Source organism: Leptopilina heterotoma, unplaced genomic scaffold, assembly GCF_015476425.1.
Source record: "Leptopilina heterotoma isolate Lh14 unplaced genomic scaffold, ASM1547642v1 Lhet_58, whole genome shotgun sequence".
NCBI lineage: Eukaryota > Metazoa > Arthropoda > Insecta > Hymenoptera > Figitidae > Leptopilina > Leptopilina heterotoma.
The window spans coordinates 2371496-2395739 of NW_025111131.1; the positions used below are offsets into that span (position 1 = coordinate 2371496).

The 24244-nt window shown below is 27.3% G+C and overlaps 1 protein-coding gene across 8 annotated transcripts in view; it reads right to left on the reverse strand.

The window, feature by feature from the left end:
* LOC122508849 (paired box protein Pax-5-like) overlaps nt 1–24244 on the reverse strand; it is a 191289-nt gene that overhangs the window by 61008 nt on the left and 106037 nt on the right. For 7 of the 8 annotated variants that reach the window (XM_043622434.1, XM_043622432.1, XM_043622436.1 and 4 more), the window contains exons 4-5: nt 11192–11357; nt 5243–5440 (exon numbers count right to left, since the gene is read on the reverse strand). In XM_043622434.1, coding sequence (XP_043478369.1) covers nt 5243–5440; nt 11192–11357 — 364 coding nt within the window. Of the gene's footprint in view, nt 1–5242; nt 5441–11191; nt 11358–23366; nt 24214–24244 lie in introns of those variants that run through there. The other variant, XM_043622437.1, reaches the window with a different exon arrangement.

Genomic DNA, 24244 nt, shown 5'->3' on the forward strand with positions numbered 1-24244 from the left:
ATTATTCAAAAATTGTTGTTTATATTTAAAAATATAAAATTTTTTAATTTGCAAAGTAATAAATGGAACAGTAACATTTACTGTAGTAATGAATGATTATTACATTTATTATTATTATATAATCATAAGAATGTAAAGAACAAAAATTATAATTTATTTTTAAAAAATGGTTTGTTTATAGTATTTAAATGTTTATAAATATTTTCATTATTACTTAATATATACACAGCCATTGCAAAATTTTCAAAAAAATCTTCAAGTTTTTACAATATTATTCTTCAAATATCGCAGATTGCTTTAATTTTCTTTAGATTTGAAGAAAAATCTTCCAATCTGGCAGGACTGACAGAAATGTCTACTACAACTTTTTCTAAATTCAATGTCCCGAATTTTATTAAAATTTTTCTTCTAAATCACTTATTTTGAATATTTTTCAGAAAGTTTTTCGTGAATTCAACTGATGTTGAAATACAAAAAATTCTATAATATTAGAATTTTTAGAAAAGAATGCAACAAATTTAAGATTTAAAAATTGGACTATAGTTATTTTTTGCATTTTGAAAATTCAAATAAATACCATTTTACACAAAAAAAGTAGCGTTTTTTAACGAAGAAGAAAGGAAGAAAAGTGGAAATAGTCGCATTTTATTAAAATAAGTCGAAAAATGTTGCATTTTTTGAAAATAGTGGGAAAAAGTGAAGAAAGTCATATTATTCGAGGCCTGACATTACATGCTTTAAAACATTCTGAATTTAATGACCGAAAACAGACTCTTTATACAAAAATATGCATTTTTAATAAGAATACATTTCCAACGTTTGCTTTTGGGAGAAATGACAGAAATGTTAGTGGAATTGCATAAATTTGTGAGAAGGCCCTTTAAATTATTTGAAGTTTGTAGAAAATGAAATGTTACAGCGTTTGCTACGTCGATTTCAGAAACTCAACGACGGAGGCTGGTACCAGCGTAAACCCCTTGGGCAAACCACGCTCCTTATCGATCTGCCCCTGAGACACTCTCTTTCAAGAGTAGAGTAGAGGAGGTTAGAGTGGAATTGAGTGGAGTGAGGTGGGTTTTGGGTGGGTTTATATGGGTACGTGTAATATAGACCTCAGTAGAGCGCCGCCTACTCGAGCGTAACTCCACAGTCAAAGCCAAGCCTATCAATATTTCCTCCGAGAATCCTTCATGCTTCTTTCGCCTCACATATCATGAAAGAGCAGAATTCACTCTCTATTTTTCTGTATATTTTCTCTCTCGCTTTAGTTCACTTCCTCTCTAATCACAATTTTGCCTCTCTTCTTTTTTCTTCTTCTTCCTACTGGCACTTACAATATAATGTAGCATATGCTGGGCATTATATTTCAGCAGATCAAATAACAAATATAGAAACATAGACAAGGATTCATAAATAATAGTGTTTTGGTATTAGTTTTGACTGTATGCTTGATTTAGACACATGTCTCGGGAATCTTGGGAAATATATTAGAAAGTATGTTCACTGAAAAAAAAATCGTAAACTCAAAATAATCCAAGTTTGATACTCATTTCCTCGAAAGAAAAATGATTCTAAATTATTTTCTTCACTCTTTTTTCTAGCCTGTGCAGAAATTAAATTGTGGGCCTCATCATCATTAACGCACTATAAAATCTCTTCTTTTTCTTAATTTTTTTTCTCCTTTCATTTTCATTCAAATTCAATGCAGCTCTCGTTCTCTTCTTTTTTTGTACATAACTTTATTCGTTTTTAGTCGAACATTCAAAATTATTGCAAACTATTTTAAGTTTATAGCTAAACTGCGAACGCACGAGATCGGCATTTTTAGACTTTTAGAATAAAAAAACTTGACTGTCGAGTTTTTTTTTGCATTTGCAAAAAATGATCCACTTTCAAATAACCAAATATATTTAAAATATTTTGTTAACTAATAAAGTCATTCAAATAAAATAAGCTTATTTTTAGCGTGATGGACCAAATTAAATGACTTAAAGTGCAAAATATTCAAAATCGAAAATATGCAGGTATTTTTCGTGATTTATAATAAAATAATATTTGAAATTATAAAATAAGAAAATTTAAAAAAAATTATGATTAACAAATAAATTTTGTTTATTATATGCTTTTTTCTATAACAAATTTCGTTTGACTGATATAAATTATAAACATCTTTCCCTTTTTTATTTATAAAAATATTAAATAAAATTGTCAATTGTTAAAAAATTATAACTAAGAAATAGGAAATATATCCATTTTATGCATAATTTTTATTTGTCAATAACAATATATTGTTCACAAACTGATTCTATTCTTTGGGTAAAAAAATCTCTATCCCCTTTTTTAATATTTTTGTAAAAAATTCTAAATTTTCATAAGAGAATAATTTTTGCATCATTTCTATTTCTTAATTACAATTGCTTTAATAAAATTTAAAGTTTTTTAACAATAAAGGAAAAAAATGTTTATAAATTTTATTTGTCAATTACAAATTTTAATTGAAAGTGAAATTGAAAAATTTTTTAATTTTTAAAAAATAAAGGAAAAAATTTTACTCTAAAAAATGTTCTGTTACATTTATTTACAAACTCTAATTGTTAATTTACTGGAAAACATCGATAACTTCTTTTTTAAATAAATATTTAATTATTATTTTTCCACAGAAAGTAAGATTTCCAAAAATTTCAAATTCAAATATTTTGAAATTAAACAGCTTATAAAAGTATAATCAATATTTTATATTAAGAATATTGTCACTGTAGCATCTTAAAAAATATTTTCATCATTGCAATTCATTTATTATTTTTTAGAATTTTTAACTAAAGTTCTTCTCTAAATCAACTATTTTTAATAATTTTTGAAAAAGTTCTTTGAGATTTTGCAAATACATTTGTTTAAAATTCAATTTTACAAAATTTCGAATGTTCGGAAATTTTTCAATTAAATACACTGTAAATAAAATTTTGGAAATTTTCCCAAAAAAATTTAGGAAGCAAATTCTATTAATTATTCAGAAAAATTTACTAACATAAATATGGGAATTTTTCTAAAGAAATTATCGAAAACTTCCTATGAATTTAGAAACATTTGCATGCAATAATAATGTAGAAAAAATCCCAAAAGTTTGGAAAAATTCTTTTAAACGTTTAAGAAAATTATTTCCTTATGAAAATATAGAAAAATTTATGAGAATTTGGAAAAATTCCCATATTTGAAAAAATTTCCATGTAACTTATATGTAACTTTAAACTATTTAAAAAAAATTAATTCTTTAAAATTGCCAGTTAAAAGTATAGAAAATTCAAATTTTCGAATATTTTAATTGAAACCTTTTCAAAATTATTCAATTATTTATATACAAAAGTAAATAATTTGTTGAACAATTGAATGTTTTTTAAAATTTTATTCTTATGAAGAATTGTATCAACAAGTTTTTAAATAATTGAATTCATTTTACGAATTTTAATCAAATTTTTAGGAATAATTACATTTTTCGAGGAATTCGATTAAAATTATACTAAAAATAATTAAAATTCTTCGATGAGCTTTATTACTTTTGAAAATAATTGAATTTCTGCAATCTTTTGTAACTTCTCCAAAATTCAATTTTTAAAAATGTTTTTAACTTAAATTTCTCTATAAATCCATTATTTTTTAAAAAAATTAATTAAACATATATTGACAAATTTAACTAATTTCAAGAAGAATTTAAATTATTAACATTTTGCAAAAATCTAAGTTTTTTAAAATTTATAATTAAATTTTTTGAAAATTGAAATTTTATAAAATTTTTAATTAAAACCTTTTGAAGTTGATCTATTTATGAAAATTATAAAAGCAACTCTTTTAAAAGTGAATTAATTTTGAAATATTTAAGTAAAATTATTCATTAAATAATTTTTTAATAATAATTTTATGACAGTTGTTCAAGAATCAAGTTACTTAAAAAAAATTATTGACAGAAACAGAAAAAATAGAATTCGTAGTAATTTCATAATTTATGAGGCAATCAAAAAAGACACCAAAATTCATAAATTTCTTATGAATTCTAAAATTTAATTTTTTCCAGTACTTTGTCTGACATTTCCTTGAATCCCCTGTTTTAAAATACTTGTATGATTATTGTGGTTATAATAATAATAATAATCTATATTCCAATTCATATTTTATATTTATGAAAACAAAAATTTGAATTACAAATTTTTTAATTCTATTTTTTTAAAATTGCTAATTTTATTAAAAAAAGTATGTAAGAAGTTAGCCACTCGCCTTGGCGCGCGAATTGTTGCTAGTGCTATAATTAATCACACTGAAAAAAAGAAGTTAACAAACCTTTATAGAAATAAATGATTGAAGAAATAATGTAAGTATTTATTTATTTATTTTTAAATTAACGGGAAAGGCCGTTAAACAAGTATTATAAATGTTTGTTTGAATAATTATTCAGATTGCAATATCAATGTCTATTTTACTCAATTGATGATAGAAAGGGAGCATCAAAATAAGTGCAATAGACCAACTCCCATCAGCCTAGCTCTGTTGACCTTTAACGGTATCCTTAGGGAATATCCGATTAATTCAAATGTTTTTGCGTTGCCAGGACATAGTGTTAGTACGATTGCGAAGGGTTGTGTAGACATAGGGAGCAAATCCCTTAGGATGACATTATTGCGTATCAGCATCACACAAACTGCAAGGAAAAGCATACCGAGTGAGAAAAGGAACATTGGGGAACTGGTTCCATTGATCTGTTCACATATGTCTCGAGATTTAATCAGTTACTACTTAAAGCTTTATCTCTTGTTTATCTACCACTCGACTCAGTTCACGCCCTTTCCTCTATAGACCCTTTCGTGGCTAAATAATGAAATTGAGTGTAATGTGTATCAAATTTCGTGCAATTTATATGTACATTAACTTCATTCGATCATTGGCAGCAGTATAAATGGAAGTACACGCAAATAAAGTAGTCTCACCTAACAGCATTCATTAAATTAGGCTGGTAATTAAAATACCATTTCTATGAAAAAATAAAGTGCAGACATACATTTTTCATTTGATTTCTGTTGTACATTGTGGTAAATGTAATTATTGAAAGCTTAACAGAAAACTTAAATTATCAACTTTAAGGCCCAAATTTTTTGTACAATCACTGATAGACACAACTTGAATTTCTCATGGACTTTTCAGTATAATTCGTCATCAGTTGATAACTTGGTCAACCACACGTCAAACTATTACTTACCGATTAATTGATGAAACAGATGGCACGTTGTCTTGCGAGCAAATGCCTTCCGCAAGCAACCTGTCTCTGATCTCCCAAGCAAACATCGTTGGATTATCTCTTTTGTAATTCGCGATTGCGTCTACAACTGGTGGCGTAGCTACTTTGGGTTTTGAACCTCCTATCACACCAGCTTTAAAACTTCCTGTCTCGTAATACCTGAAAGAAAAAGTTGTTATGTTTATTTAATAATCTGAACGATTTACATGTATGCATGTACTAGCTATCGTACCCATCTTCGACGGGATTTATTTTCTAAACATTTAATTTAGAAATTTTGTCTATAAATTAATAAAAACTTCTCCTGAATCGATTCAACCTGTAACTGTTAAATAGTCTCTATTACTATGAATAACACCAGTGTGGTATTCTTATGATTAAAGATTAAGATTAAATGCTTGAAAGATGAATTCCTGTATAAGAATTGGACAATTCTTGTTTGGATATTAACAACGCAAAGATGAGATTAGAAATAAAGTTGTTAATAATATCAATTACAAATTTAATAAAACTTCACATATTTCTAAAGAAGATAAAGAATTCACCAAAAAATTAAAAATAACTAATAAGTTTTTAAAACAAAATCCAGACATAATGTTTACTAATTCAGATAAAGGTAGCAGCACAGTTTGTTTATATTGTTTATCTCAATGGGGTTTCTAAGTTACTTAACAATACTTTCTCCTACAAACGCCTTAATATTAACCCTTTAAGCAAACTTCAATCTAATACTACTAAGATTTTTCATCATCTAAATGATAATGAATATCTTATAACTATATAAATATCATCATAACGCTTTGACTTTAACAAACGCTGTCTTACGTAGATTTTATGGATTACCGAAAATCCACAAAAAGGATGTACCATTCCGTCCTATTGTGTCTCTTATTAAGAGTCCAACGCATTTTTTAGCAACAACACTATGTAATGAACTAAAAGATAATATTCACACTCCAAAAACTCATATCGACAACAGTTTTGACCTTATTGCAAAAATTGAAAATATAAATATTCCAGACGACTACATGTTTATTTCTTTCGATGTTGCATCACTTTTCACTAATGTACTTCTTGAACTTGTTACGCAAAGTATTTAAAGCAGAGTTACATCAATAAATAATTGTAAAATTCCGTTTAATGACATCCTACATTGTACTAAATTTATTTACGAAAATACATTTTTTGTCTTCGATGGTAAATATTATCAACAAATTGAAAGGGTACCCCTATGGGCTCTACAATTTTTTCGTTTTTTGCTGATATTGATATGGATGATTAGGAAAGCGATTGTTATGTTGATACCATTTTGTGTATACATAAAGGTCACATTAATGTTGTAGTCGACATATTTAATTCTTAACATCAAAAATTAAAATCCATTTATGAACTTCAAGAAAACAATTCTGATTAACTATCTGGATATTTCTATAAATAAAAAAAATAATAAAATTACTTATAACTGGTACAAAAAACCATCTTCCTCTGTCAGACTTATCAATTTTTTTTCAAATCGTCTATCACAACAAAAAGTAAATATAGTATATATATAATCTCACGGACAGAGCAACCTTATTATCACACCATTCTTTTCACCAAAGACAAACTAATGAAAATTAATAAAATTTTAATAAACAATGATTGTTAAAACTAAAAATCTGTTATACAAACAAGTTCCTAAGGTTTGTTTACCTTATATAAACGATGTTTTTCTGCAATGCTTCATATAAAAATTAACAAACATACAATTAATAAATAAGGTTCCTACCGGGTACGGAACCCTAAAAAGAAGATAATTTAAACTTAAAATAAAATTTATTTTCCCCTTATAAGCAAACTAAATTCATGATTGACTTTCTTTTTCAAAAATATTGTCATTGCCACGTGTTGTTTACATCTCAGTTCATTGACTCCTGCAATTTATCTAGAGTTTTATTTTTCTGTACAACGATTTTAGTCTTGACGAAACGCTCTCCAAAAGTCGACGTTCCAGTAATAACTGTGCGAATTTAACCCCTTGGCTGTCAACGAGATTTCCACTGTTTGGGCCAAAAGAGTGATGAAAAAATTGTTAATGGATTTTTATGAAACTTGGTACCCTAAGGTTTCTGGGGTCGCTGATTACGAATCTGACATCAGTTTTTCGAAATTCAAAATGGTGGATCCAAGATGGCGGAAATTTTTTCAAAATTCGTCGAATTTGCTTGAAACTTGTTACTCGGGGGGTTTTAAGGGTCGCTGATTACGAATCTGAAATCAGTTTTTCAAAATTCAAAATATCTGGTTCAATATGGTGGAAAATTTTTTAAAATTGATTGAATTTGTTTGAAACTGGTTAATCTGACATCAGTATGATAATTTTTGGTGAAATCAAATTTCGATAAATACCCTTAAAAAATAATGACAGATTCGTAATCAGCGACCCTAAAAACCCCCGAGTATTCAGTTTCAAGCCATTATAATTAATTTTTTATTTTATCGTCCGCCATATTGGATCCGCCATTTTGAATGTTGGAAAACTAATGTCAGATTCGTAATCAGCGACCCTAAAAACCCCCGAGTACTACGTTTCAAGTCAATCTGATCAATTTTTTATTTTGTTGTCCGCCATATTGGATCCGCCATTTTGAATTTTGGAAAACGAATATCATATTCGTAATCAGCGACCTCGAAAACCCCCGAGTAACCGGTTTCAGGAACATTTAAGAAGTTTTTAATCACCTTTTTTAAGTTGCGCATATATGCGTCATGAACCACTTTTGGCCAGTTTAGTTTTGCGCATATATGCGTCAGCGACAGTCAACGGGTTAATATGTAAAGCATTTTATTGTGATGTGGTAAATAATTTTTTAAATTTTGTAACTTTTTATTCTTTTCGTCCTTATTTTTCATATAGGTATATTTGGTTGTTTTAATTTCTCACCATACAAATTTATATTTTCGAATATTAAAGATATATTTATACATTTCTATACAAAAATAAGTTTCAACGTTAAATTTTTTCAACTCGTTTTGTTTCTTTTAGTTTGCGTATATAATGTTTTATTCTGTTTTATTGTATCTATGTATATACGACATGAAAGATAACTAAGATAACAATGATATACTTTTCTCTTCTTTTGATAAGTGATTATATATATATTTGATCATCAATGTGGCACGAGGCAACCACAATCTTAACACAGGGTGAAGTGTGCAAGCAAAAAACATGCAAAAGACATTACGCTGTCTCCATCACGCGACCCAGGATCTTCCTTCCGGTTTCCATGAAGCCACAGCTTTTGTCGGTTCCCTTTCCGTACGCTAAAGTTCCCTCTCTGGCGTACTCTAATTAAATCATCTCAAACTTACAATAAGACGAGTTTTTTGTTGCACAAAATAAAAAAAGTAATATTTTATTTTTAGGTTCGCAATATGTAATTCTAGCAATAAAATAAACTTAGCAAAATTAATTATGTTTCATAAATTATATAATATTTGCAAAATTTAAAGATGAAATTATTAAGTGTAAACCGAAATTAAGAAACACTTATGTTTTTCAATATGTGACACGCCTTTACGGTGAAAGGAATCTCTGCCTCCCGCCAAATTTTAGATTATGGTAATTAATTTTGAAGTGATAAAATACATACTTTTAGTGCAAACTAATGATATTTAAATTTCTATTACATCTGAAATATTTAATAAAAATGAATTTTTATGAATTATAAAATTAAAAAAGCTCCACTAATGAAGAATATTTCTAACTCTGTCGGTTCATTAAAAAATGTTCTGCGTTTGTATATTTCTTAATATAAAGCAAAAAGTGGAGCCCTCTTAGAAGCAGGATTATCGGGAATCAAACTTTATTTTCGCCCCTACCGAATAGAAAAACCATTGGGGTATCACGTGTCACTACTTTGAGATGGCGGAAAATGTATTGTATTTTCCCCCTCTGGGGCAAAATTATGAACAAGTATATAAGTCTTTCAAAAATCTCATATCTAGGGAGACTCGATCTATATTTAAAAAATTTCGCACTTGTAATACTTATCACGTCATTATTGGTGATACATTTATTATACATAGAATACAATTGTTAGAATATGTTGAATCAAATTTCAAGGCTTATTACTTTTGTCACTATATTCTTATTATTATTTATTAATAATAATTATAATTATTCAAAAATGATAATTCTTTTCGCAGACTTGACCACTACTAAAATTCTTTTCCCATATTTCAAAGAACGAACCCTCCATTTTCCTGTAAATTATGAATCTCCCTGTTCACATCCTGTGCTATGAACTGAATGATGATGCGATTTGATATCTTTATACTATTTTCCTAGTTATTCTTTTTCACTCAAAATATCCGTACACACAAATAAACTCCACAATTCGGGCAATCATATAAATTGTGCGAAGACTACTTTTTTAAGATTGCAAAAATCAATTATTTGCTAAACTATGTAAAAATTAAATGTATTTAAATGTAACGAATTTTTTTTTAAATTCTGCAAAAAGTCTGACTTGAATACTAAGTATTTGCTTAACTTTTAAAAGTACTAAAAAAATGTTTTAATTTACTCTCTTCTATTAAAGATCAAATTGTTTTTTTTTTAAATTAACATATTTTTATATCTGCATGGCTTCTTTTTAGTTAAAAAAAAACTTAAAAATCTATTAATTATTTTAGAAATATTAACAATTTCAAGAAAACAATGCAAATTCAAGTGTATTTATGATATATCTTTTTAAAAATATCCAAATTCTTTTGTTTACGACAGATTGTTTGCAATAGTTTTGTGACAATAGACTATGTTTGAAGGAGTTACGAATATTTCGTTATTTTTTTAAAAACTCTTGACTAATATTTCAAATAAACTTTCTATGAGCTAATACAAGATGACTTTTTGTAATGCCACACTTGCAAAAGGCTGGAACTATATTTCATAAACAATTAAAAGTTAAATGAAAGAAAAATTTTTTAGAACAAAATCATTCCTAAATTAGGTAGTTATATACTTTAAATCAAATGTGCATATTTTCTTTTAATATAAATTTTTTAAAAAATATATAATTTAAACATAAAAATTTCAAACATTTAAGGATATAAAAAACCATATTTCAACCTTATTTATAATAATATTGATAATATTAATAATTATTTATAATAATATTGATTTCTTTTCCTTTTTCAATTGGAGAATTATAAGTAAAAATTCATTATATTTTATCATTTTAATTGTTATTAAAAACTATTTAAAGGAAAATCTTTTTATAGAATCGTGTAAATGAATTTACTTGATTTTTTTATCAAAAAATCTTAATTTCGAAAAATTAACACTTGATCCCTTTAGTCATGCAACCCCTTATTTAATATGCCTATACATGAATTATCAAATAAAAGGGTGATTAAATTTCAAACGTCATTGTTCAGCCTGAAGTATGCATTTATATATTTAGAAAATTACAGTCAATTAATCTTTTTTTTTCTAACCACTAAAAGTACTTAACAAATATGTGACAGACAAATTTCGGGATGAAAGTTACTGATGTCTTATGTCCGCAACCATGAAATGAAGAATTGTTTATCAATAAATATCGATTTTTCTCACGTAATAAATGCCGAAGAACTTATTATGTAAAATGAATACTCTATACTCAAAAAAAACCGCCAAGCCATCAAACAGAATAATTTAGTTACAGGTGGTTGAAAGAAATCAAGATCGCGTGTCCTTAATTTTTTTATTTTTAAGTGAAAACGACTCAAATACACCAATCTTTCATGATAATCAAAAGCAACAAGTTAGGAATATGTAAATGGAAATATTCTGTTTAAAAAAAGTCAAGTGCCCGATTTTAATTTCAGGGTTAAAAAATAAAAATGAATTTGTTTGGTAGCAAATATAAATATTGCTCTACTAACCTCGACAGTATTTTGGATACACAGCCATGAGACACCCTAAGCTGTCTGGAAATATCACACGGTCGAACACCACTATGTGCTAGCTCAACTATCCTTTGCCTTACCACATCAGGTAAGGGTCTTCCATTAACAAAAACACCTCCGAGTTGATTCACTCCACCATGACCTGAAAATTAAGACTGTGATTATAATAATGCTACAATATTTTCAAAATATAGAATATTTTAATATGTTTGGTTAGTATTCATAAGGATTCTGAATGTATTAAATTCGTTGTAAACTTCTTAGGGTATACGTATATAAAAAGACAAATTTGAAATTTTTTTTTTGGAGAGAGACTTATAGTTTGCTGCATATTCTCACTCAAAGACCACCTGATAACAATAAAATGGTTTTTACAAATTTTCTTGTCTATCAACGCTTTCATATACTCGCTAAAACAACATTTTTAGCCGAAAAGGCAATTTTTTAACTTGATTTAAATTAAATAAGATGTAGGGTAATTCCGGGGGAGATGGCCAGTTGAAATATTTTACAGAATTTGTTAATAAACATCATTTATTATGAGTTATTCTTCAACTGCTTGGCACTACTAATAAATGTACACAACAAATTGTTGAAAAATAGTGAAAATGTAAGCGTAATCCTTCTATTTATTTTTTGCATGGGTCCAAAATAATTTAAGAATTTCAGATTTCTTATTGCTATATTGTTATTTTTTAACGGATTTTTTAATTTGAAGTTTTATTGAGTAGTGCACAACCCACGCTTCGATTGTATATACACAAAAAATGGATGGAAAAGTTATTTTATTTATTTAATATTTTGATGTTTACTTTTGTCATGTATTATTGGGTGAGATGGCCATTAATGAATTTTATTAAAAAAATTTTATGTTAATGTTAGATACTTAAGAAATATTAAAGAAAAACAAATTTAAAGTGTCCGAGAGCAAAATAATTGATCTAATTGACATTAGAGATGGAGTTATATTTGTAGGTTGAATTTAAAGTTACAATCAAACGACATTGATTGAAGATTGAATTTGAAATTTTTGTCTACATAAAAACTGCACTGAATCCCATGATAAATGTTCATAATGTGACCAGAATAAGAGAAAAGTAATTTGAACAATTAAAATTTAAGTTTAAGCTAAAAGTAAAACATTATAAACATTAGCCATCTCACCCGGACATTCCGGGAGAGATGGCCAAATGCACTTTTTACAAAATGTAAATTTTGAGATTGTTCTTATTAAAATATTTTATTTTATTAGTTTAATTATTAATAAAAGTTTAGACATAAATCGCTTTTCTATAATTTTTACAGTACTTTAAAAAAACTATGGCCATCTCTTCCGGACTTACCCTATATTACATATTTTCTATACAGTTTCTACATTAAATACTGCAATAGTTTTACATTATATTAATTGAGAAGAATTATACAACTCTTTGAATACGAAATTTTATTTTTTAAATTTCTGGCGTTCTATGCTTCTTTTTGCTCATTTTGATTTTAACTAGAAAAAAAAAATTTTATCGTAAATATTTTGTATGATTATACAATTTTAATTTTTCGAAAGACATAATCTTAAACTTAAACACAAATGCAATTCTTCATGATTCATTTTTGTTTAAAAAAGCTTAGATTATGCACATTATGCTTAGAATGTCTGTTTATTATTGAATAAAAAAGAGATGTTTTAAAGGGTAGATCGACACTTTTCCCAAAGAGAAGTGTTTCCCCAAAAAATCATGTTCCCAAAGAAATTTTTCTCAAAATAATTTTTTTTAATTAATTAAATTAACTGAGAATAAACGAATGTAAGAAACAAATTAAAAGCGGGTTGTGGCAATAATTTTCATAACATTTGTTGTTTTGGCAGTAATGAAAATTTGTAATTTTGTAAATAAAAATTATAATTTGGACAAACCATTACCTATATGTCAAATAAAGTCGTTGCTGCCTAATTTTTAAAAAAATTGATACTTTTAGAAATGAATGATTTAAAAGTTGTGAAAGTGTCAAATTTTTTTATTTTTCTTTAACGGAGATATTAAGTTGCAAAATACGCAAAAATACTCTATATTTGGTGAGTTTTTATTTAACTTAATAATTCCACCTTCTTGTAATTAATTGATAAAAACGGCAACGACTTTATTCGAAATATATAATGGTCTGACTCAAATGTCATGTCAACTTTTATAAATATTCTATAATACATTTATTTATATTGGCAATCGGCAAATAATAAACAAAACTTTGAAATTAGTTGAATGAAACATTATTTTTAAAACATTGGGAAAAATGTTCTTTGGGAACATGATTTTTTGGAAAAAAATGGTTTGGGAATGACAATTCCGCTTAAGAACATTATTTTAAAAATATTGGGAAAAATGTTCTTTGAGAACATGATTTTTTTGGAAAAAAAATAGGAAAAAAAACTTAGGAACAGCACTTTTTGGGAGAAATGTCCATTGGGAAAATTTGATTGGGAAAAGTGTAGATTTAGAGTGCTCCACAGTGCACAGTCAGAATTCTAATTATTTTTGTCAGAATCGCTCTATAGTTTTTGGCCAAAATTGATAATTCTCAAAAAGCGTGAAATTTATACCAACTAATTATGCTATCTATTGTTTTTGGGGTCGCTGATTACGAAAATAATCTTAGTTTTCAAAAATTCAAAATGGCGGATCCAATATGGCAGAAGTAAAAATTTAAAAAATTAATAAATTTTCATGAAATTTAATATCAGAGGGTTTTTGGAGTCGCTGATTATGAATAAGAAGTCAGATTTTAAAAATTCAAAAGGCAGATTTATATCAAGTTTTTTAAAATTCATATTTAATATAAAGTTTCATTAAAATTGAATAGTCTTTTTTTGATCCGCTTTTTTAATTTTTTAAATCTAACTTCATATTCATAATCAACCACCCCAAAAACCCCCCGATATCAAGTTTCATGAAAATTAAATAAATTTTTTAATTTGATATCCGACATTTAAAATTTTAAAATCTGACTTCACAGAAAATAACACGCAACAAATTTTTCCCTCGTAGGCGGCGCCACGTTCTATGTCGTTTAACATTGGCTAATTTCACACGCAACAAAAATCACACCAAGTTTTTTCTGTGTTGATATTCGTAATCAGCGACTCCGAAAACCCTCTGATATTAAGTTTCATCAAAATTGGATAATTTTTTTAATTTGATGTCCGACATATTTGATCCGCCATTTTTAATTTTGAAAACTAAGGTTATTTTCGTAATCAGTGACCCCAAAAACAATAGATAGCATAATTAGTTGGCATACTTTCACGATTTTTGAGAATTATCAATTTTGGCCAAAAACTAGCAATTCTGACCCACTGTGATCTGTCTTAAGCCTCACATACATGGCTACACAAGTGTTTTACAACTTGAAATTAGAAGTTTTATAAATAAACATGATAATGAAAAGACCTTTAGAAGTTTTTGTCTAAATGCGTCATAACACACTTACTCCAAACTACGAGATAAATTTTTGTTCAAATGAAAGATGATATAAGATAAATAATTGAGTTAAATTTATTATAAGTTGACGAAACGGTTTGATCTCAGTTGAAATAAGACAGACGGGAACAAAATGATATTTTTCTATGCGTGAATATTGTTATCAAGAGAAATTAGTAGACTGATGTTACTCAAGTGCTGGATCTCGCATTACTCAAGTTGTGGTTTGAGTTGTGCGAACTTGACCAAATTGCGGAGCTGATTGTTCGAGGTGGAGAGAGCTGGCAGCCCTCGTATAGTTGCGGTCAGCAAGCGTGACGACTCGCAGCAACTCACAGGGTAGTAAGAGCACACTTTGCTGTTCTCTCTCATATAGTCAAACGAACCCCATGACTACCGGTCTAACCATGGGGATGTGACCATAAACGTGAGAGAGTTGATTTGCGACCGGAAGTCACTATCGTTTCAAGCAATGATAGAAGCTTTAGCTTTGCTCATGATAATAATATTAATAACAAAAATTATTATTATTATTATTAAACATTATTATTCTATACAAATATATTGAGCTTATTCTATAAAAAGAATTAACTATATAAACTTTTTGCAATTTCTGTACAAAATATTCTTTTGATGATAAAAAATGAAACAAAGATGTTTTAAGAGAGATAAAGTGCTAAGAAATTATTCAATTTTCGTTAAATAATTTTACAGGATGTGGAGAAATGTGAGATTGAGGTGGATGCCAATTTCAAACGCTTTTTACATTGAAAGCCCTTTCCGTTTCACTTAATGATTTTTGTATCCAATTTAAAAAAAAGGAATGTACAGGAAATTGATATACAGTGCATGCGAAACAATGCAACCTCCAAATGTTTCAGACAGTTTTCGACACATAATTTGACGTTGATTTTTCATTCATGTATTTATTCTTCCCGGCGATTTCAAATTTAACCAAATAGACTGCAAACTTGATTTTCAGTTACATTCCTTTACTATAACTGTAAAATATAGTGAATTCTGAAAGTCTAGTTAACAATTTTGCAATAATTTTAAATATTTAAGAATCAGATTAAGGATGCATTTCAATTTCGATAAAAATTTTATTTTTCAAAAACAATAAATTTAAAAAATAATGCTTTAACATAATGCTACCTAATTTTAATTATAAATTTATATTTCTCCAAATTAAAGATGAACTTTAGATTAATTTATTTCCTAGCTGTGAGTTGCGTAATAAGTTGTTGCATAGAAAGTTAGAAATTGACTGTTGAGTTTCACTTTTTTTTAAACTGAAACGTGAACCGCATTACATACAAAAATCGCTGAATTATCTATAGTTTTTAACTTTCTTGTATAGAAACACACTGTGGCATATTTCAGAAATGCTTTTGAGAGTTTAAAAAAAAATTCTAACTTATAAAAATAGAAATAATTTTACTACATTTTTATTCATTGCTATATTACAGATAAAACTTAATTATTGTAAAATATTCTATTTTAAACAGTTTCCAGAAGTTTGAAAGAGAAACAAACCATATTTAAAAATTATAAAATGCAATTTCTAATCAAAATGAAAACCGCAGGAAAATTAAAGTAGAAATTTTTGTTTTTCCTTTCATTATATAGATTTTATTTTTCAAACATTAAAAATTGTAATCATTATTACAATTAGCATGTAAAAATGAAATTAAAAAAATTTTGAACACTTAATTTTCAATCATGTTAGCCGGTAATATTAACCTTTCAAAAATCTAAAATTTTGAAAAACAACACTTTCGATAATTTTATTGAAAAAGGTAGTTGAGTAACGTTTAAAGTAACACAACTAATTGCAGATTCTTTAAAATCGCTTTAATTGACCTATTTTTAAGTCTGATACGATCGACGCAATTACTAAATTATTGTTATTCTGAAAATCAAAAAAATTGTAAACCTTTTTTTGTATTAAAAATGTTATATTATTATCACCACTATGAAGAAGCAAAGTGTCCATCCATTAAATTATCTAAAGGTATATTTAAACTTTGTGAAATATAATGGAATATTGTTTAAAAATAGAAACACATTCATGTTTTGATCCACATTTGTAAATAAGGAAATGTTGAAAAATCTCTTTTTTTAACTCAATGCATTTTTTACCTAATATTACATGAAAAAGTTACAATAATCCTTGATAATTTTTATTTTTTCTGTACAATTAAAAATTTATTTATTTATAATGCATTATTCAAAGGTTTAAAATTTATTGACAGAGCTAATAATTTTTTTTGAAGAAAAATGATAAAAAAAAGCAATTACGATGCACTAAATTAAATTTTTTTTAATTAATTAAGTATAATTATTAATGATTATTAATTAATTACTTACATTCATTGTTATATTCGTTACTTTTTTTATTTCTCTTAAATTCAATATTTTTAACATCAAAACTTTAAAAAATTCTTTTGTTTTATTATTAATCACTAAAGAATGAAAACATTTTTACATTGATTTTTTGTCTAAAAATCAAACAAACAAAAGTCATTCCACGTGTGTGAGTGTGTGCGCGCAAAATTACATTTTCATCAAGTTTAACTATGTTTATTTCAAGTTTTAAATTTTTCCAAAAAACGTGTTTTGCAAATATTTAAAAAAATGTTTTAAAATGTATGTCAGTTTTACTTCAATGTTGTAGAGCTTTTTGAGACGAATCTTTTAACCCATTATTACTGAACATTGTTGAACATTGGCCATGATAGCCAAAGTTATTAACATTTTAAAAATTATAAAATTTTTTAAAAAGATAATAAAAAATAAACTATACAAATTAATAGAATAATGCCTTCAAAGTTGATGAGGCTAAAATATATATTAAATAAATGAATAAGTGACAAGAAAAACTGATTCCTGAGATAAAACAAAATAAATATTTAAATGTTATGATTTTATTATTTATTAATAAGAGGAAGGTTTAAGTAATTTCTTCTTTCTTTCATTTCTCATATAATTTTTTAATAACAGTGCATTAACCACATAAAGAAATCAGTGACCGTCGCACTGGACTTTAACCAATAACTCCAAACTATCATGTAAGTAATTTTTTTTATTAGGATCAGAGAAATTTTATCAGGAAAACAAAAAGCTTTTTAGGTTTTATATTAAAACTATTAAACGGTTTTATCATCCATTTAGAATATAAGTTTAATTAAGTAACGCGCAACTTTTTATTCTACTTTGGATGTCGTATCGATAATATTATAGTTTTTATTGGAATTTTTGTTTTTAGTTGCCCATTTCAATGGCTGTAAATTGAAAGCAGGTATAACCTTAACATAAAACCGTTTTCAAATGCTAAAAACTTTTTAAAACTATTTATTTGTCATATAAGTAAAAGAAAAATATAATAACACAAAGTTTAATAACAAAATATTTTGTCAAAATCACAAAATGGCTTTTTCCCCCACCAGGTGCTGCAAAAAAAATCATTTGCAGTGCTTTCGTAAAACTCTTATAACTTAGTCCTTTCATAGAGTGCAAAAAAATATTCTACAAGGATTTTTAAGCAAAATACTAAACTTTCAGTATCAATTGAAAATTTTAAAAAAGAAATTTAAATTCTAATTTTATAGTGAAAAAAGTAAGAATGTGACTTTTTCGACCCACCCTACTCTATATTATTTAATTATAATAATAATGTTTTTAATAAGGACACAAAATCTTATTCATTTTTAATTTTAAAAGTCTGATTCATTTTTGTTTTCTAAAAAAACCCCGGTTCAATAATTAATAATATCCTTTTTAGAAAACTGACCATTTTATCGAATTCCATGTGTATTTTAAAAATAGAGGGGGGTTGTTAAGATCTTTGATTTCGTTTTTCTCGAAATGAGGTTTTTAGCATTCTGAATGTAGGTTAGTTCTCTAGTTGGAGTTATAAATAAATATCTTATTAATAAAAAAAATAAATATAATTGTCAAAAAGTTAATTTTGTAAGAAAAATCAGTTATTGTGTGTTTTTTATTTAAAAATTAATTTTTTTTATTAACTTTATTTGCATTTTAAAGTACATGCTTTTACTTGAAAAATGTGTAAATTTCATAAAAATCCATAAAAAATATTCCGAGATATTCAAAATTTTATAAAATTAATATTAAAATTCAAAATGGTGTATCTTCAACAATTGTGAATTTTTTTTGAAAAAATTTGGGCGAAAGAAGTCTCTTATATAGAACTATAATCCCACGAAATTTTGCGAAAATCAGCAGAACCACTGCAAATCGTGATATTTCTGATGTGAAATGCCTCTGCAACTGTAGCTTTTTTGGCTTTTTCAGAATTTCGAAAGTGAAAAAGAAAATTCAATGACAAATAAACGTTTTTAATATTTTTAAAGGACACCAAATATTAAAATTTTTGTAGCATTTCTGAAAACACATTTTTTCACTACTCTCCATGTGGGCACTGGGCCATAGGATGTCTTTAAGACATTTTTAAATGTCCATGTCCGTTTAAAAGACGTCCAAAAATATTTGATATTCAAGAGTCATCCGTCGGACATAAGATGTCTTTTGGGTGACTTTAGAACTGACCTAAACGTTCTGAGGATGTCCTAAAGACATTCCATGTCCCAGTACCCACTGGATTGGATAAAATTTCCTGACTTTTATGATCTCCCTGACCTATTGTAAATTTCTTATTGTTAAAATTCGTAAAAATATTTTTAAAAAAGTCTATCTTAAAAATAAATTTTGTTTACTTATCACCTGAACTACCGACGGAATACAGTGGTCCAGTCGCGCACTTTCGTATTTGTGTATCTTATTCTATTAAAAATGATTAAATTAAATATATCTAGATTAAAACTAAATTAAAAAATTTCTTTTAATAAATAATTATTTCATTTTTTAGGAAAAATTTCTTTTTTATACTCTGAAAGATTTATAAAAGAAGTAAGATACTTTAGAGAAAAATTTTTGACTATATTTATTTTTTACATTATGAAAATTAAAATAAATTGCCTTTTCCCAATGGGAAATTTACAACTGGCGTAGTACTGCGCCAGCACTGGCAGCACTGGCGGCAAGGCTGAGAGCCAGCACTGGCATGGCACTGGGATGATAACGCCGTCTGGCGCTGCCGAAGTACTGTCTGTCAGTGCTGCCAGACAGCGCTGGCGCAGCACTGGACCAGTGCTGGCTGAGAATATTGCCGCAATAAATGCCGTATTGTTATTAATTAGTCGTAAATTCATAATTATAAATAATTTAACAACAAAATGGTAAATAATATTAATAAATAGTTATTATTCATAAAATATTTCTCTTCTTAAAGAAATTGTATTAAAGATGGAGACTAACAATATGGATATAGTAAATGAAGTAAAAAAAATTGTTTATAACATTTAAAAATTAAATAATAAACAATTACAGTAAGTGTGCATTAGGTTTTCATATTTTAGTACCTAACGATTGGAATCTAGAAATATCGCAAACCTATGAAAATAAACAAAATTGCTGACGAGGGGAATCGAACCTATGACCTACGGACTAACAGACTAACGCTCTAACCACTATGCTAACGACACATGTGTACAGTAAAGTATTAATATCTCAGTATCATTCAGACAAACAATTATTGAGTCAAAGATGAGAAAAAAATAGGGATACGTTAGAAATAATAAATTGAAATAAAATAAATTAAACTAAATTCTTAATAATTAAATTAAATTACTTTACTTATTGCATTTAACATTTTACGTAATTCTTAAATTACGTGGTAATTTTTTAATAACTTTTTATTCATAGTAAGAAGTATAATAGTATTTTAATAGGAACCAAATTATTATTGAGATTAAAGTTTAAATTTTGTTTATAATTTTAATTTGTTTAAATAATTTATTATTTACAAAATTAGACAATTGTGTTAAATTGTTATTATTAAATTTAATAAGAATAAAAAATGAACAACCAAAAAGTAAAATATTAATTTTTTTCAATAAATTTATATTTATAAACATTTATAAACTTTTTTTATAATTTTTTTCAAGTTTATGTCAAAAAAGCAGTGTTAGCAAAGAGCGTTGTGAATAATTTTTCTATACTCAGCCAGCACTTGCCGCCGTGGCTTGTCCAAGCTTTGGCGAAACAAAAATTCTGCACTGCGCCAGCACTAATTGTCGAGGCTCGGCTAGACTACGCCGAACAATCGTCTGAGTACTAAGCCAGTGGTGAACATCGGCACTACACTGGCATTTCCCATTGAGTTATACCAAAAAATATTTTGTTACAATATATGTATAAAAAAAATGTCGATCGATACACAGTCAAAAGTCTTATCGCTTATCTGTGATTTTTAGATTTCTCGAAATAAGACATTTAATTAGCAAAATTTCAGTTAAAATTAATCTCACATAACAATCATATTACTACATTATTATATTCTACATAACTGTTCATTATTCGGTTAAAGAAATATTTCGTAAAATAAATAGTTTTGTAATAAAACATATTTTATGAAATAAAAAGGATCTCTATAATCTAAACAATTATTTTTAAAAATTTCTTACATAAAATATTTTCCTAAATAAACTAATTGAAGATGATAATAAAAAGAGTATATGAAATTTTGAAAAATTAAAACTGGAAAAATAGAGGACAAACTTTTCTAGGAATCGAAGTCCATGACAAATTTTAAAGGTCAAGGAAGAAGAACTAACTTCGTTTGTTTTCAAACTATATGGTAAAATTTCAATTTGATGTTTGGAAATTTCTTTTAATTGAATGGAAAAATTCCCAACTCTTTGTATAACGAAACGGTCCGAAAATTTTTCAAAAAATGGTCCAAGTCGACTGGAGCAAAATTAACATAATTATGATTATTTGAAGGTCCGTTGCTTCAAGCTTGATGAAAGCTTTTTATGGACGTGACATCAACGACTGTGTATGAGAATAAAAAAATTACCAAGTATCATTTTTAATTTTTTAGTGTGCAAACTTTAAAGTGTTTACAAGTGATGCGAAAAATAAAAAAAAAATCCTCCCGTTGTTACCTAAAAATAATCATCGCAAAATAACTTTTTCTCGAAGCGCCTCTACACTGTAGAAAAATATTGGTAAATTTTCCTAATATTTCACGGCGGGTCTAAATTAACTTCAACCTAGAAGTTCTTTCATGCTTCTGTTTCTGGGATGCCCCCTGATGATTTTAAGCATAAAATGAAAAAAATCGGTTGGGCCGTTTTTAAAAAAACTGAATTTTAACATTTTTAAAAAAGGTTAATCAACATATTTTTCTTAAAATAAGTGCAAATAATCGCCACATCTATTTGAGTCATTAAAAATAATATCAGAAAATAGGTCCTAAGTACCGAGTAGCTAACTTTCTATATTTTTCAAAAACTAAAATAAAAATTTTTTTCGCGATATTTCTGCTAAAATCTGACTTTAGAAGGTCATAAATCCGGAAGATTTAATGATAATACACTCTATTTTTCTTTGTTTTCTTCAAAATTTTATTCTCTTTAATTCTTCTATAGGTCATTTTAGGTGTATATGTACTGGGAGAGAGCAATATTCAAAAAACTCCATTTTTACCCGTTTTTCACAGTTTTTAATTAAATTTTCTGGTATAAAGTTACTTAAAGATACTCAGTACCTAGGACCTATTTTCTGATATCATTTTTAATGACTCAAATAGATGTGGCGATTATTTGCACTTATATTTTAAGAAAAATATGTTGATTAACCTTTTTTAAAAATGTTAAAAATCAGTTTTTTTAAAAACGGCCCAACCGATTTTTTTCATTTTATGCTTAAAATCATCAGGGGGCATCCCAGAAACAAAAGCAAGAAAGAACCGATCTGGGCAGGAACTTCTGGGTTGAAGTTAATTATTAAGACCCGCCGTGATTTCTTAAGTAATTTCTCTAATTATTTTGGGTAGTCATTTTATCCAAAGATGTTGGGAATTCCACCAAATTTGTGTAATATTACCATATTAAATTGGAAAGTTTTCCAAAAGTTTTCGGAAATTTAAAAATTGTTTTTAGTATAATTTATTATTACCTAAAACTTTTAATATTTTTACAAAAATTGTGTAATATTAGCATATTAGAAAATTTTCCTTTACTTATGCTTTAAAATCCAATAATAGTCCTGACATAAAATCCTATTTTTATGACTTTTCAAATACCGGTTTTTTATTATAGTTTTATTTGGACAAAAAGGTTGTGAAATTTTTTGAATAAAACAAATAAAGGAATTTGGAAATTTTTCATAATTTCCTAGAAATGTTTGTCAAACGGGCCTTTCAGCGTCTGTTGCTCTGTAGCATTTGCCAGAGAAGCTAAATCCGCGCGTGAAGGTTTTCTCGTTTTTACAGTATGTTTTTAGTAAAAAAAAATGGGTTTTAATTCAAAATATTTACTTCCAAAACAGCTTTGGTAAAAGTACCCCAAAAATTTTTTACTGTGTAGAGATTCACTATTATTTGATCAATATTAAATATTTATTTAAATATTATACTGGTTCAAACGAGTCGTTTTGTTTAGAAGTATACTAACAATATTATAATATTGTTCAAATGTTGCCTGATGTATGGAAATAAAGCAACACCCTTCGTACCGACAAAAAAAACTTTCACCTAATTAACTTTACCCCCTTTAATGTGGATTAGAATAATTGTTGCATAGCCGACTCACAAGTGTAGTATTCCATCATATTTTGATTATATCGATAAGCTGTACTAAGATCCATTTCGGCACAGTTTATCCTTAGAAATTAGAGATGAATGAAACTATCCAGGTGGCTTTCCAAGGTGTTCGAAATGTATTGAAGTTTAATGAAGACTTCTTTACACGTTGTCACATTGACTTGAAAAGCATGGCACTTTAAGGTGTCAGTGTACAATGACAGTGATCAAGAAGTTCTTTGTAGTTGCCGACGGGTGGTGGCAGCGGGCATCCGCCCGACCCTGCCGGTCCATCTTTGCCTTTTATTAAAAAATCCCACAATAAGTTCCAATTCCACTAGATATAGAAAGAATTTTTCAAAAAATTGATTATTTCGCCAGTGATATCGTTTTAGTCCATCTGGATCCGTGCAAATTTCGACCTCTTAATGGACGTACGAAATAATTGCTCATTCTTTCTCTAACTTGTAAATAAATGTCCTTTATTCATAAAGATGAAATTAGAAAAATAATTTATTGTGCATATTACGAATGATATATTCACTTAATGATTATTGGTTTTAAAAAAAATCACTTTTGCATTTTTTAGGTGCACAAAACAACACACACACAGAAGCACAATCACTATTTTTAATTCATGATAACTTGCTGTTAAGATGAGCAGAAAGGAGTAAATTAACACATGTGTGGATTGGGAAATTTGAATGCAAGTTGAATCGGTTTGATTGAAATGATGAAAATCGGTTGATTTGGTCGAATTATTAGGAAACTTAAGCGACGTTCACGGTGATTGGTCTCGCGACGACACGGTAGCATGGACAGTCTTTGACGGTGGCACGTGACTTTTGGTGACTTCTCGCCCATTTGAAACATGAAACATTCACCCCC